Genomic DNA, 15,628 nt, shown 5'->3' on the forward strand with positions numbered 1-15,628 from the left:
TCGAGCAAGCCCGACAGTAAAATAGCCTGTACTGCCCACAAAAAAAGAAAAATTAAAAAAAAAAAAATTTAAAAAAAAAATTAAATTATTAAAAAAAATTAATGAATTAATTAATTAAATTAAATTAGAATATATGTTTATGTTTAGTTTTAACAGCATACATTTACATCACGTACCTATGCGTGTTTATATGCGTGTATGTATGCAGCACAAAGTTGAACCAAAGCAGCAACAACAACAACAGCTGCGGGCAGCGCTGCCGACAGAGGCAGCGCATGAGCAGCGATTTTACTTATGGCTATAACTTTCTTCAGAATTGACCTATCATGATGAAATTTGGCACACGGACACATTAGTACTAACTGGATGTACCTACCAAAATGATTGATTTCAAAATTCCAAGAATTACGGAAGTTATAAGAAAAAACACGAATTGCGGGGGAGTGGGGGGGTGCATCGAAAAAAAACTCAAACTCGTACTTTCTCGGTCTTAGGAGAATATGGAAACCAAGTTTGGTTATTCTAGCTCTTATACTTTCTGAGATCCTTGCGTTCATACGGACAGACGGACAGACGGACAGACAGACGGACGGACGGACAAGGCTATATCGACTCGGCTTCTCATCCTGATCAAGAATATATATACTTTGTGGGGTCTGCCACGCCTCCTTCTGTGTGTTACATACATGCGCACAAAACTAGTATAGCCTTTCACCCTTTGGGTACAGGCTATAAAAACGACTCGTAGCCTCTAATTGCAGTCTATGCTGACGACTGTTCAAAAATTGCAAAACATATTAGTACATTTTTTTTATTTTATCCGATAAAGAGTCGGCCAGTCAGGTCTCAAAACTTGCCATTCGCCAATTTGTTGTTGTTGTTTTCAAAATCGTATATTTGTTGTTGTTGTTGATAGTATTAGCACGCAAATAAAAGTAGTGTGTGCGTGTGTGTGTGTGTGTTGATGATTCTCTTGCATAATTCCTCGAATAGAGCTTAACTTTTTATGCTTTGCATAAGCTTTGGAGCTCCGTATGGCTGCTAAAAATAGGCAACATCCATAAAGTGGATGAGACATTTGTTTTTGGCGCAATTGCAAACTGGGTTAATGAGTTCAGCGGCTAGCTGCTGCAGCTCTCAAAAAGCACAGATAATTTTATTTTGGGTTTTGCCTTTTAAGTACAATGTATTATTTATTTGTGAAGTTTGTGGCACATAGTACTAGTTGATAAAGTTTTTGTTTCTCCCCCCCCTCCCCATTCCGTTTTTTTATTAGCATTTTAATTAAAGTTTAATTTTGGCATTGCCTTTCGGCCGGAAACCGCAAAAATGTTTGTCTGTATGTATGTTTGTACTCATTGTGGCTTTTACACATACCTATGTATGTATGTAGGTAAATATTTATAATAGAAAACAAAACATTTTGCATTTCACATTTGTGGCGCGCTCTCATTTATCAGAAACCGCGAAACGAACAAATTTTCACACATGGCGCACAGTTTTGTGGCCACTTAATTGTTTACAGTTTGGCAGTCATACCCTGCAAATCATGGCATTTCGAAATTATTGCAAATAACTAGCAACTATTATACTATTATATATAGTAAATGTGTTGTTGTCGTCTGGCAGTCTGCACTTTCTTTTCGCTGTTTGTCAGCATAAAGTGCATTTTATTTATACTTATTACTTTCGATAACAAATTATTGAGTAGGCACTTGCTTTTTTTTAAAGCATAAGCTGTAACTTCGTAATATTCCTTGTGTCCTTATATCCGAAATTTTCAACAAATCAACTTGGAAAATTTCATGGCTTGAGCTCCGATCATGTAAGAATTTAAAAGTCATATAGAGTCGTAGCCTTAGGATCTCCACGAATGCCTTATCTTTGGCTTAACTGCTTAAATTAAATAAACAGCGTTTTGCAAATATCTATTCAAAAAAGGCATTGCCGGTTATGAAACCCGATGTATTTTAATTTTAATAAACATTAATCAATTCAGGCTCTAAAGTAGAGCCTGAATTGAGTTTAAATTTAGCCATTTCATTCATTTATAATAGTATTCACTTTTATTTATTTAATTTGTTTTACATTATTATTTTTTGATTCTCTTCTCCACGAAAGCCTGTTCTTTTGCTTAACTGCTTAAAGATGAACACTCCCATTTTTAATAATTAGTCGACAAATATTTTAAATCAATCATCAATCAAATATATTTTTGTATTTCTGCTGATCTAAAATGGCGGCTGATTTGAATTTAACATTCAAGCAGTTGAGCATTTCATTCATTCATTCATCTATTTAATTATAGTATAATTGGTTATTGAGAATATTCAGTCAAAAATTACATGACTGGTTTCAAAATTCGATTTCCTTCGATTTTAATATTTTAAGAATCATTAAGCAATTATATTTTTTATATTTTTGCTGCTCTAGAATAATGGATGATTTGACTTTAACATTCAAGCAGTTAAGCATTTCATTCATTCATCTATTTAATTATAGTATAATTGGTTTTACATCATTATTGAGAATATTCAGACAAAAAATGCATGGCTCGATGTCGTTTTATTTTAATATTTTAATATAATCCTTGAACAAATATATTTTTGTATTTCTGCTGATCTAGAATGGCGGCTGATTTGACTTTAATATTCAAGCAGTTAAGCATTTCATTCACTAATTCATCTATTTATTTATATAATTTACATTTACATTAATATTCGATCCTCTTCGGCATCACGTGCAGTTGTCGCCACTTGTAACCTATTTTTAAATAATATTTTTTGTCTGCGTTTTACATTTCACTTCTTTATTCGAATTTAGTTTTTAGACGTGTGTGCTTTCGCAATTGTGTGGGTGTGTGTTGTTTTTTCTCAGCACTTTTGTTATTGTTACAGTTTCTTGGCTGCATTTGCTGGGGCTTTATTGTTTTACCTGCTTGTTTGTTTGTTTGTTTAAATGCTTGTGTGTGGCGGTGGGCGTGCGGTCTGTGTGGGTGGCGTGGGTGTTTGGTTTTACGTTTTTTTCCATTTTTTTTTTCATTATCACGTGTTGATTTTGCGTTGTGCGTCAAATAGTTGCATGGGTTTTTTATTTTCCATTGTTCGCCATTCAATGTCGGATCATTTATTTGCATTTCTTTTCATACTGAGTCGTTGGTTTTGTGAATCTATTTGTGGCATTGTTGGGGCTTCGGCTGCTCATACATACATAAGTCTCTCTAAATACTTGTAAATGGGTGTTGCCTGATGACTGAGCAATTATACACATTTACGCATTGCCACTGCTGTTGTTCTTAATGATTTGAAATCACAAAAGCACTAAAGCCTTAAATTTATGTATTGCGGTCATTAAAATAGCATTTTTATTTCTTCCCTTTACAGATCCGGTCGGAGGCAGATTAGTTCCAATGCCTTAGCCAGGTAAGTTTCAGTTTCTTGTAAAGCCAGCAACATTAAGTTAAAATAATTTAAAATAATTCAATTTTATTCGTTAAGGAATTGAAAGGAGAACTTGCTTAAGTCGAACGTGCATCGAAAATAGTTGAGTTCTTTACAAAAGTATTGATACAAGTTTTGTGGAATGAATTGTAAAATTTAATTAAACACCATTTCTTGATTTAGTTAATTCGATTTGTCCTTTACATTTCCTATAAAACTGTAATTCCCTGCTGGTAGAGCACTCCTATCTCCCTCAAAAAAGTTTATTTTATTTATTTTTATTTTACTTAAAAGTTATTATAAAATATTATTCCCAATAAAATGCGTTTTTGTCTCTTTAAAAACTTAATGAATGAACACATAATTAGTATTAATACTAATACTAGAGCGCCTTTCAAATTTTATAATTTACTGTACCATTGCAGTTTGCAATTCACTGTGCTTTTATGTTGTGTACTTACAGTTTTAGTTACACTGAACATTGTGGTGCTTCATACAGTTTTGTGTCTGCGGTGTCAAGGTTTGCGTCATCACTAAGTAGTCATTGCCATAAAACTGTAGCTTAGCAAAGACAGAAACATATGCAGTACAAACAACTAGCGCAGTTAACAACCATTCAAACGATGTATGAACCATTCACAATAGATGTGTAGTGTTAAATTTAAAAACTGAACATCATAGACTTGAGCTTGAAAACTAAGATGATTTAAAAATGAATAGTTGTTTGTTTTAATTTTAGGTAATTATATGAATAGACTGAAACATGATATTTTAAAAAAGTGTGTGTTATAAAAAGTCTTAAAGAAACTTCAATATTTATGTAAAAATCTAAAATGTTGCCTATCAGTAAAGTGAGACTTTTTAGAACTTTAAGACTGAAACAAAATAAAAATTCGGGGAATAGGATAATTTGTAATATATCTATTAATATTTTTTAAAATTAATTAATATAAATTAGTATAGTTAAATTAACCCCTTTTAGACATGCACTTTTTTTTGGACTTCATTGATTGCAAATAAATAAATGTTAATTGTTTCATCCCAGGGTAATAACTGATGCTTGTATAGTCATATTTCTGTCTAAATTTTCACAATTTTTTCAGCTTTGATTTGAAATGTATTGCAATATATCTAGGACTTATTGTGCCAGTTGCCTATAAAACTTTTACGTAACTTTTTAATTATTTTTAAAATCCCACTAAAGTAGTTTTATTTCAATATTAATACTTTTTTTCATTAAAATAAAAACAAAAAATAACATCAGCCTTTGAAAAGGCTAGAAGAATATGATAACTTAAGCAATGGTCAAACAGACAAACAAATTTGTACATAAATTTGTTTAGTTTCAGAATAATGTCATGGTTTTAAGTTTATTTCACACAAAATATGTTACAAACCTCTGAGGGTCTTACTTTTCATATTAGACCAGCTTGTGTGCAAATAATTTGCCTGATTGACCGCCCTACCAAGTCTAGTAAGTGTAAAAATACAGAAGATGTCTCTCCCTTGAAATTTGCAGCCAACTCTACAGATCATCGAGTTTCAACTCATCGGGCCGTAGCTCCAACTGTGATACAACCGAAGACATGTACAGCGACATTAGTTTGGAGAATCGGCATGATTACGATTATAGGGTAAGTACCACTGAATTGAAGGCATTTCAAAATTTTGTGATGCCTCTGCGTTACACTTTTGCCACAATGATGCCCACTCCTCTCGCATAGCTTTACACAATTTGTCAGACAATTAAACAGTCATAATGCCATAATATAATGTAATGCCTCCCTCCTTCTCCTCCCCATCCCAACTTCAAGCATATTTATAAGTAAGTATAGCTGTGTCTCAACTCGCCTGTTGCTTCCCATTACGCGTTGATTTGGCGAATGTACCAGCACGAGTATGTTGCATGAATTGGCATAAAAGCTTGTTGTTGCAGCAAGAGCCGTCAATGGACCCACCTACCTATCCACCTATCTAACCAAGTGCACATATATATACTTGTACAAGTAGTAAAGCAAGCGCTCGATGAATGGCAAAAATGTTGTAAAGCGCGCACTTGACTCCAACTCCAATATCTCCAATTCAGTTCATGTATAATAGACAATCGAATTCTCATGTACGAGTACTTACATACTTGTATGGCAGATAAATTGTTAAAATTGTTGAAATACTTTTTGTGCTTTTCAACGCTAAGATAGATATTTGCCCATTCATTAATGCCAAACAAAATCGGATTCAATCGAGCCGAGCAAGTTGCAAATTATTTTCTGCCTTCTTTTTGGTTTTTTTTTTGGTTTTGTTTTTGTTTTTGTTGCCTTTTCCCAGCTGCCATTTGGAAAAGTCACTTTTCACTTGGCACTTGGAACGTGTGGTTTTCTTTCCTTTTCTTTCTATCCACGAGTATAGTTGTGGCCGTTGATTGTTTTAACCACAGTTCGTGGTTAGACAGGCAGGTGAAACTTTATTTGGTGTGTGGGTTGGTTGTTGGGCTGCCTGCCAGCCAGGTCGTCGCGCATGCCTTTTGTTATTGCAATTGCTGTTGTTGTTGTTGTTGTTGTTATATAAAAAAGTATAGCCAAATGTTTAAACTGAATTGGACATGGCCGAACAGCCAGAAAGACAGATACACAGATACCGATTCGTTGTGCAGCAATGTGCAACATTGTTGTTGCTGTCAACGCTTGCCACTTTTAGCTAACGACGCCTCAAGGTCATTGAAATTGGCCGACTGCTCGTGAGTTTCGGGGTGAAATTGAGTTTGGACATTGATTTTAAACCTGCACCTACCTTGATTGTGCAGCAAGGCCTTTTAGTTATGGGTGCGTGAGAAAATTTTCAAAAAGTGCAGAGATAATTATATTTTTTGAAAAAAGAAATTAAGGTTTTCAAACAGCAAAGTTACAATTTGTAAGATTTACATGACTTTTGGAATAAAATGAAGCTAAAAAAAACCTATTGTATTTTGGATATATATATTAGGAGATCAGCATAGGCCGAGAGAACAGGAAGAACAGAATGAGTTTTAAAAAAAAATTTAAGGTTTTCAAACAGCAAAGTTACAAGTTGTTAGATTTACATGACTTTTGGAATAAAATGAAGCTAAAAAGCAACTTATTTTATTATATTAGATCTGCCTTAGCCGTGAGAAAAGGAAGAACAGAACGAGTTCTTAAAGTTGGCGCTAGCAGGCGACAACTTTCTACCACAATTGTTCGCAAATTTGTTGCCTGAATTTGTTCGCCAGCAAAAATGCATTTGTCCCCTAATGGGGTGAAAATTGCTAGCGAACTCAATTTGTTTCTTATTTGTACGGTCTTGGCCTTGATGGCAATAAAAATATGCGTAGAGCAACGAAATAAATACACATTTTCCCATGCTTTATTGCACAAATGTTTATTTTTGTAAACTTGAGTCTTATTTTTCCACAATGATGGCTCAGTTTGGAGGCATTCAATGAATTGTAACAAAAAGTCTTTGCTCATTCGTCACATTCTTTTACTCCACAAATATTTTTTACAAATGGCAATTCCATCCCTTGTCGAACATTTTGGCACGAACAAAAATTTAAAACTCGATTTACCATCACTTAAGTATCAGAATCGCAGAGGAGGGTGGCCACAATATTTTTTGTATGTAATTTAATTGATCAGAAATTTCACAATTGGTTTCCACAATATTTTTATTTAATTTTTTGTAGAAATTTCATAACTTAAATCTCGATTTGCCACCTAGGTACTTGGTATGAGAATCGCAGAGTAGGGCGGTCACAATTTTTATATTTAATTTAATTTATCAGAAATTCAAAAATTATAATTCCATAATATTTTGTTATTTAATTTAATTTATCAGAAATTTCACAATTTATATCTCGATTTGCCACCACTTATGTACTTGGTATGAGAGTCGCAGAGGAGGGCGGCCACAATATTTTTTTTTTTGTATTTAATTTAATTTATAAGAAATTTCACAATTTAAATCTCGCATTGCCATCACTTAGATACTTGGTATGAGAATCGCAGAGGAGGCCGGCCACAATATTTTTATTTAATTCAATTTATCAGAAATTTCACAATTTAATCCTCGATTTGCCCGCACTTATGTACTTGGTATGAGAATCGCAGAGGAGGGCGGCCACATTATTTTTTGTTATTTAATTTAATTTATCAGACTTTTCACAATTTATTTCCCCAATATTTATAGCCTGTACCCAGAAGAATTCGTGTCAGACCCCACAAAGTATGTATATATTTGATCAGGATGACAAGACGAGTGATGTACCCATGCCCGTCTGTCTGTCCGTCCGTCTGTTTGTCTGTATGAACGCAAGGATTTCAGAAAGTATAAGGCCTAGAATAACCAAACTTGGTATCCCGATTCTCCCTAGTCCGAGAGTACGAGTTTGAGTTTTTTTCAATTTTATTTTTTACAGTTACAGGGTATTTAAGAGTTGAGCCCACTCGAGTCTAGCATTACTTTCTTCTTTTTGCTAAAATGCTGTTGTTTATTTTTTTGGACTGTCGCATGCTACAATATTTTCCGCTCTAAATTAGACTTAGAATGTTATTACAGTTGATGTTCTTCTTGACGTGAATCACGTACCCATTTACCTCTCACGAGGTTTTCTAATATGTGAGTACAAAGCGTCTTTGTTGCATCAATAATTGCGCTACCCTCTCATTCCTCGTCTTCCACTTCCACCTCCACCCCATTGGACGCCACACTCCCACCACATGCTGTGGATGTGAGCTTTCATTTCGCATGCAGCGCCAAGTTTCACACAACAATCAAGAAATGGCCCGTCGTGCACCTCAATATGTTCCACATCCTCACCCGCAACCAGCTCGCCGCTGTCTCTGTCTCTATCGTGGTCGTCGTCGTCGTGGTCGATGTCGCCTTCATCCACTCCTCAGCATTGCAAATGATCTGCTCCTCAGCTCGACTTCCGTTTCCCTTTTGGCCTGTTGCATAAAAGAACAATAATCAACAGTCAAAATGTTTGTACGTGATATTTTTTCGCAAAATTTTCTTGTTTTTTCCTGTGTGTGCCTGAATGTACATGTATATGTATACATATCTGTGTGTGTGTGTGTGCCTTTCATTTTCCAGCCCATTCACCAACAGTTGGTATGTCTGTGTGTGTGTGTGTGTTGGTGTTTCTGTCTGCTGTCATTCAATTGTTTTGCATTTTTACTCCTTTTATTTGCTTTTGAAAATTTACATGTAATTACGAAGCGTATGCAGCAGCAACAAACAACAACAACAAACAACAGCAACAAACAACAACAACAGCAGTTAAAATCACTTTACACCTGTCCACAAAATGAAATTTGCATAACAAAAGAGTTCCTGCCTACCTCCTTTCTTACTTTGGTCATTTGCGGTCTTTTAATCACTCGCCACTCGTTCAGGTTGGCTCGAAACCCCATTTCAGCGGGAAAGTCTGTCATTAGTATATGCTTAATGTATTTCATTTCCTACAATTCCCCGAAAACTGCATTCGCCATGATTTACAATTTCACATTTATTGCAAAGCGCAACTTAAATAACAAGTTTATTTGTTTTTTTTTTTTAATTTATTTAAAACTATTTTGTAATAGGCCTATTAATGTATCTATTGAAATAAAACGACTTGACATTGTTTGGACCTACAATTTATAAATAATAGTTAGCATATGGTCTAAAGCGGAAAGATCCTGATGAACTGCAGCATCTGAGAAAAAATGAGCAAGTTTAGTATTTTTTTTTTAAAATCTTTAATTAACATTAAAAAAGTCGTTGTTTTTGATCGTCTATTTTTCAATTTCTTGCTTTTAATCAACTCTAAAAACTTATATACATTGCTAGCATTTATTTCATTAATTGTAATTCATAGCTTGACAAATTTTTTCGACAAAGTCCATTCATTAATTTTACGATCCAAAAAATAAAGTTTCTGAATTTTCTTTCTAAATTTCTAAATAAGAATTTTTTTCTAAATATTGTTCCTTTTTAACAAACTAATAGCATTTGTTCAACCATAGTAAGCTAGTTTCTATTGCTCTAAATTAAATATAAAGATGCTAACATTGTACTTAGGACGTACAGTTGCCACAAAAAGTATATGTACACCCTTAAATTTTCATTCAAATGCGTCGATTTATTAAAACACGCAAAACCTTTGGATCAAAACGAACAATTTTCACTTAATTTTAAATTTTTTCAATTATATCGAGTTAACAAACTATCTCGGTATTTTGTATTTCAAGAAAGCTGTCCGAGACGATAATCTTTAATAAAACTGGAAATAAATCAAGTTTATACGTTTTTCCATTACTTTAAGGAAGATTCAGAGAGAAACATAATTTTTAAGTATGTTTCTGTAGCTCTTATATTGAGAAGTTTTCTACAAGTATATCGGTAATATTCGATTGTTTGTTGTTGTATCAAAGCCACTTAAAATAATATTCTTACTTTATTTTAATGCTTGACAGGCTGTCCATCGCTATTATTATGATATGTATACAAAAAAATGTCTTTAAACTAGACTTCAAAATAAAATGTACTACGTATATAGTATAGTATGTAAGGTGTTGTTGTGTAGAGCTCATATAAGCTGGCCATATAGCGCACAATCAAACTACACCCAATTCTGTTTTTACACGGTCTTTTTTACACGGTTTTGATTTAACACGGTTTGAAAATAACAAATTTTATTTTATTTTATTATATTTATTTTATTTTATTCCATTTAGCACGATTCATTTTGCATATGAATAATGGTTTTTTACACGACTTTTTAGGAATCAATCTACCGTGCATAAACAGAATTAGGTGTACTATTTTATTGATAGTTAGTTGCCTTTAGCTGAAAACTAAAACCATCGATACCATCGCTGGTGCCATCTTTAGTTTTTCAGTTTTAACAGGCGCCACAGATATTGGCTCTTCGTCGTAAAAAGCTTTCATTGCATACTTATAGATAGCGAAAAGAAATGTTTTCACATTTCACCTTGGCCTCAACACGTACATTCTATATTCTAGGTACTTACTAATGGCTTTCCCATTTAGATCTGTGTTAGGGCAAAGGTTAGTGCGCTTTTTAACACGACGGCGCCCACATGTCGGGAAAATGGGCAACAGTTTTGGTTTTTCATGCTTTTTTTTTGTCGCCTTCTATTTCATTATTCATTCGCTTTGTCGCTAATTGTCAATGCTCTGTTTGGCTGCTTACCATTAGAGAAAAGCAAAGAAGGTGAAGTGAAGAGAACAGAAATGTTGGCCATTTAATTAGCTAAAGTCGGTTGGGGTTGGCATCCAACATTGCGCATACGCCATGTGTGTTGCATCAAAAGAGGAACATTTTGAATGCGGAAGCATTTCACCTCATCCTGCCTCACTGATTACGCAAGTCTTGTGTCAGGTATACCATATACTATATACTATATATGTGCATAGATGCCTCATCTTGTGGCAGATAAAAATCAATGCCCAGCCACTCCACACTCCACACTCCACACTCAACTTTTGTGTCGCACACGCTGTTGCACTTATGCAATTATAACTGTAGGCATTTTGTGTTGTCGCCGAGCGGAGAGACAATGGAAATTCTGCGCCCTGGCTTGGCTAGCAATTTGTTCAATTGTCAGTGTCGGTCGTACATAAGTAAGTGGAGTATCTCTTGCAATCGGGGGGCCTTATGTCTGACGATATCGTCTGCCTGCTGCCACTTGATGTTTCCACACACGCCAAGAAAACACAAATTTTGAAGCTGCCACAGTCGACTTGTTGACTGTTTCTGTTGCTGCTGCTGTTGCTGCTGCTGCTGCTGCTGCCTCCTCTTCTCTTACTGACTGTCTGCCTGCCTCACTGGCGGACTGAGCGACTGACTTATGTGTGTAGGCCTGCGAGCTATTAAATGCTTTGATTTTGTAATTCTCAAATTGAAAATCGGTGTGGAAACCATGCCGTATTTTTAGGCAGATCGGATTGTTGCAGTTGCCGGTGTGGTGTGGTGTGGCCCACCTACAACCACCTACAACCACCTTCAACCACACGAGTAAACAAATGCCAGGTGTGCAAGGTGCTGCTGCTGGAGGGGCCGGAGAAGTAGGAGCGCAGCTGAGGAGGAAGATTTTTATTAACGCTAATGAGTAGACAATTTTTATAACAACTAAGCCTTTCAATAAATAAAATGATAAACTAATGAAATTATAGCAAACTTTGTGATTAAAAGAATTATTTAGCATTTCTTGATGTGGGATTAAGGATTATTATTCAAATGACAATATGTTTATTAAATGAAAAATACTTAAAAAGCTCAGCTTTTCATCAGAGCTTCGTCATGTATGGGGGGTTTTCTGTTGAGGGCTTTGCTTTTCCAGCTCTTCGTAATGTGCGAAAAAAAACCTTCTTATCAGCTGCTACTGGGCAATAATCCTAGCCTTCGCCTAATACGACCTCTTTAAATAGAAACTCGACTTAACACGATTAAAAATTTGCTAACTTTTATCTCTAACATGTTGAAACTTGGCATACGGACACATAATCACTAACGGGATATAGTTGCCAAATTTTCGAAATACCAAGAATTGGGTGAGTTAGAGAAAATGACGAATAGTGGGGGAGTGGGCGGTGTATCGAAAAATATGAACAAACTTGCCCCTTCTCGGGCTTAGGAGAATCTTCATATTCTAGCTCTTATACTTTCTGAGATACTTGCGTTCATACAGACAGACGAACAGACGGACGAACAGAGAGACGGACAGACAGGCAGACACTTTAACTCACTTTGGTCTCGTTTAACACGATTTCGCTTAGCACGAGGTTTTCTAGAACGCAACCCCAGTGTTAAGCGAGGGTTAGGTATGTAATGTTACAGAGTAGTAAGCCCTAGAATGAAATGCCTCTATCCAATGTAAGCCTCTATCTTGGGTTATATGAAGAATTTTACACAGAATTAATTCTCTAATAACTTTTTTAGAATAATGAATCCAGAGGGGACTACCCTAAATAGAGAAAATGAACTCGAGACCAATAGAGTTCACATACAAGGACTTATGTATTTAGCTTCCTGTCTGTTCGCATTCATAATTTAACAATGAAGGACTCAAGAGCAACAGTCAATTCCCAGCAATCCAGAGAGGACTACCCTAAATAGAGCAACAATGTATTCAGCTATCGATTCAATATCCATAAAACTTATATCTTGCGACACACAACAAAGAAAGCCGAAAACTTCAACCACCGCTTATTGATTAAACAGTTTGCTGCCACCTTACAGCCGCCCACTCACTGGCACAACATAAAGCATGAAGCATAAAGCAAGAGTGAAAAAGATGAAGAAAGAAGCAGAAATATGAATAACGTATATAGTAGACGACCATAAACGAAAATCGATGTTTAACCCAAATGTGACGCGTCGACCCAGAAAAGCTCCTCAACGAACAAATGTTTTTTTTTTGTGGTGTGAGAGACCCACGCGGGCGCGTCAACGCAACGAATTGGCAGCATAAATGTTGCAATTATGCATAATTAATGTAAATGCGCCTTAAAGTATACAGAAAATACAAAAGAAATGAAAACAAAAACAATAAAGGTATTTAACAGGTTTAGGTTAAGTGTAGAAAATTGCTTCAAAATTCGATACAAGAAATGCGAAGAGGCCGCCTCATTCCCTAGTTTGCCGCAGAAAGTGAAATAAATAAATTGTTTGGTTTTTTGTAAAGAGACTTCTTATACCTTATTACTATTGGTAATATTTTACAGCACATAATTTTTTTTAATATTTTTTTATATTTCATTTTTAAATGTAAAACTTTAATTATACTGTTATTATTTACAATAATCTAAATTAAACTTATAGAAAAATACAAATACAACTTAAACTAGGAGTTTATTTATAGCCGATTGTCTAGCCTTTTCAGGGGACTTTCTTGCTATTTATAGCACATTTTCTAGCAAGGTTTCTAGGCAGTTTTAGAGGATTTTCTAGCCATTTTCTATATACTTATGGTAGTGTTTCTAGCCACTTTCTTCCTACTTATAGCAGTGTTTCTAGCCATTTTCTTCGATAACCCTCAGCGATAACAATTTTCAACGCCATTCTCTTCGCACACACTCGACACACAATTTGTTTTTGTCAAATAAGAAATGTTTTTTATACCCTGTACCCGTAGGGTAAAAAGGGTATATTAGGTTTGTGCAAAGTATGTAACATGCAGAAGGAAGCATCTCCGACCCCATAAAGTATATATGTTCTGAATCAGCATGACGAGAGAAATCGATCTAGACATGTCCGTCCGTCTGTCCGTCCGTCTGTCCGTCCGTCTGTCCGTCTGGATGAACGCGAGGATCTCAGAAACTATAAAAGCTAGAATAACCAAAGTTGGCATCCAGATTCTCCTAGGTCCGAGTAAGGACGAGTTTTTTTTTTTTTTTTTAATTTTCCCCCCCTTCCCCCGCTACAGAATTTCGTCAATAGCGTCCACATTTCAAATGCTACCTCAACCAAACTTTGCACACATAGTTTATATATAATTGTCTACTGTTCAAAATTTTATCCAATTCGGTCAATTCTGAGAAAAGTTATTAGCGAAACAAATTCTCTACAGTACAACCCCCACAAACTGCAGCAACAAGTTCGCTCTTCTTCTTCCTCTTTTTGCTGCTGCTATGGGCGCATATAACTCAGTGACGGAAGTTTACCTGGGTACAGGGTATTACACTGTCGGGCTTGCTCGACTGTAGCGTTCTCTCTTGTTTCCCATACAACTATTCTTTTGGCATTTTTCCATTGCTACTAAAATAGTATTTAATAACATTTTCTTCCCCTTTTCTTTGCAGGTAAGCAACAAGAACGCATAAAATAATTACATTAACAAACTTGTTTTATTCTGTGTGGTAAGTTCGCCCAGCTAGTAGTACAAGTAGGTAAGCTTTACTTTTTTGCATATCTAACCGCAACATCACAACAAGAATTGGCCATTATTTGTGTTCCCACACACACACACATACACACAATCACGCCTAGGTTGTTGCCATTATTTTGGTCACCTCTGCATGTGGAAGGCGTGCCTGTAACTGAAAATCCTACGCCTTTTCATGGCGCTCTGTCTTGTTACTCATTACGTCATATTTGGTTGAGTTGTCTGTACATATGTTTGTTTGTATGTACATAAGTAGTTGTTGGCTTTTAATGCTTTAGCTTCAAGTTGACTTCTGCTTCTTCTTTTCCCCATTTTGCACAAGGCTGTACAAGGCAAACGGGCACTACATTAATGGCTAACTAGTTGAGGTGCACTTGCTCGCTGCGAGTTGCCAACTTTGGTGTTATTTTTCTGTTGTAGTTGTTTGGTTTTTGCAATCGTTTATTATAAATAATGTGGCAGTTGTTAACAATTACGGCCTACGTGCGTGCACTTAGAGTTGGATGAATGGGTGAAATATCTGAACTTTTGGCATTTCGAAAGGGAGCGACACTTGTGTAGGCTTGCAGATTTATTTAATTAAGGCTGCCCTTTTTTTCAGCCTACTTTTTTTTACAGCAATTTTTATTCTTAAAACTTTGTCTTCCTTTTGCTCTTGGCCATTCAAATTGTTTATGGTGCAATCACATGTTCATGAACTGTTTGTTTTTGTTATCAGAATATTTGCTCTTGAAGAACTTATTGTTTATTCACAAATTCGTGCATCGATAAGAGTTGGTCTAGCTTTTATACAAATTTAAAATTGCTTAACTCTCACGTGATTTCCAAAAATATTGGGATTTCTGGAGCTTTCTTTCTATTTTATATAATTTTTGGGAATTTTTGTCAAATTGCTTGAGAGAAATATACTAAATTATTTACAAAACCCGATAGCTAAGGCTTCGAGCGGTTAAACAAAGTTTGCCCAAAAAATGTGAACTTAAGGTTTTTGCAAACTGCGGACTACTGTGTTTGTGCTATCGATACAAAAAATACGATCGATATATAAAGTTATATTTTAAATTCGATACAAATTTTGATGAGACACTATAATGCTGATAGTTGCGTTTCCAAAAAAAAAAAAGTGCATGCATTTAAAAAATCAGCGAAAATCTTCAGTGATATTATTGAAAATAGAATAAGGAAGCTCTCCCAAAATTAGGTCGATTTTCCTTTAGTTGTATTTTAATTTCGAAATTCTAACTCGATTTCACGCATTTCTATCGTAAACAAGTATTTCGTAAT

The 15,628-nt window shown here is 35.2% G+C and overlaps 1 protein-coding gene across 5 annotated transcripts in view; it reads left to right on the forward strand.

Annotated features, from left to right (window-relative positions):
* LOC115632094 (rab11 family-interacting protein 3) overlaps nt 1–15,628 on the forward strand; it is an 83,613-nt gene that overhangs the window by 40,962 nt on the left and 27,023 nt on the right. For all 5 annotated transcript variants that reach the window (XM_030529070.1, XM_030529071.1, XM_030529074.1 and 2 more), the window contains 2 exons: nt 3,384–3,422; nt 4,960–5,074. In XM_030529070.1, the coding sequence (XP_030384930.1) occupies nt 3,384–3,422; nt 4,960–5,074 (154 nt within the window). The remainder of the gene's footprint in view (nt 1–3,383; nt 3,423–4,959; nt 5,075–15,628) is intronic.

Source organism: Scaptodrosophila lebanonensis, unplaced genomic scaffold, assembly GCF_003285725.1.
Source record: "Scaptodrosophila lebanonensis strain 11010-0011.00,11010-0021.00 unplaced genomic scaffold, SlebRS2 tig00001415-arrow-pilon, whole genome shotgun sequence".
Lineage (NCBI taxonomy): Eukaryota > Metazoa > Arthropoda > Insecta > Diptera > Drosophilidae > Scaptodrosophila > Scaptodrosophila lebanonensis.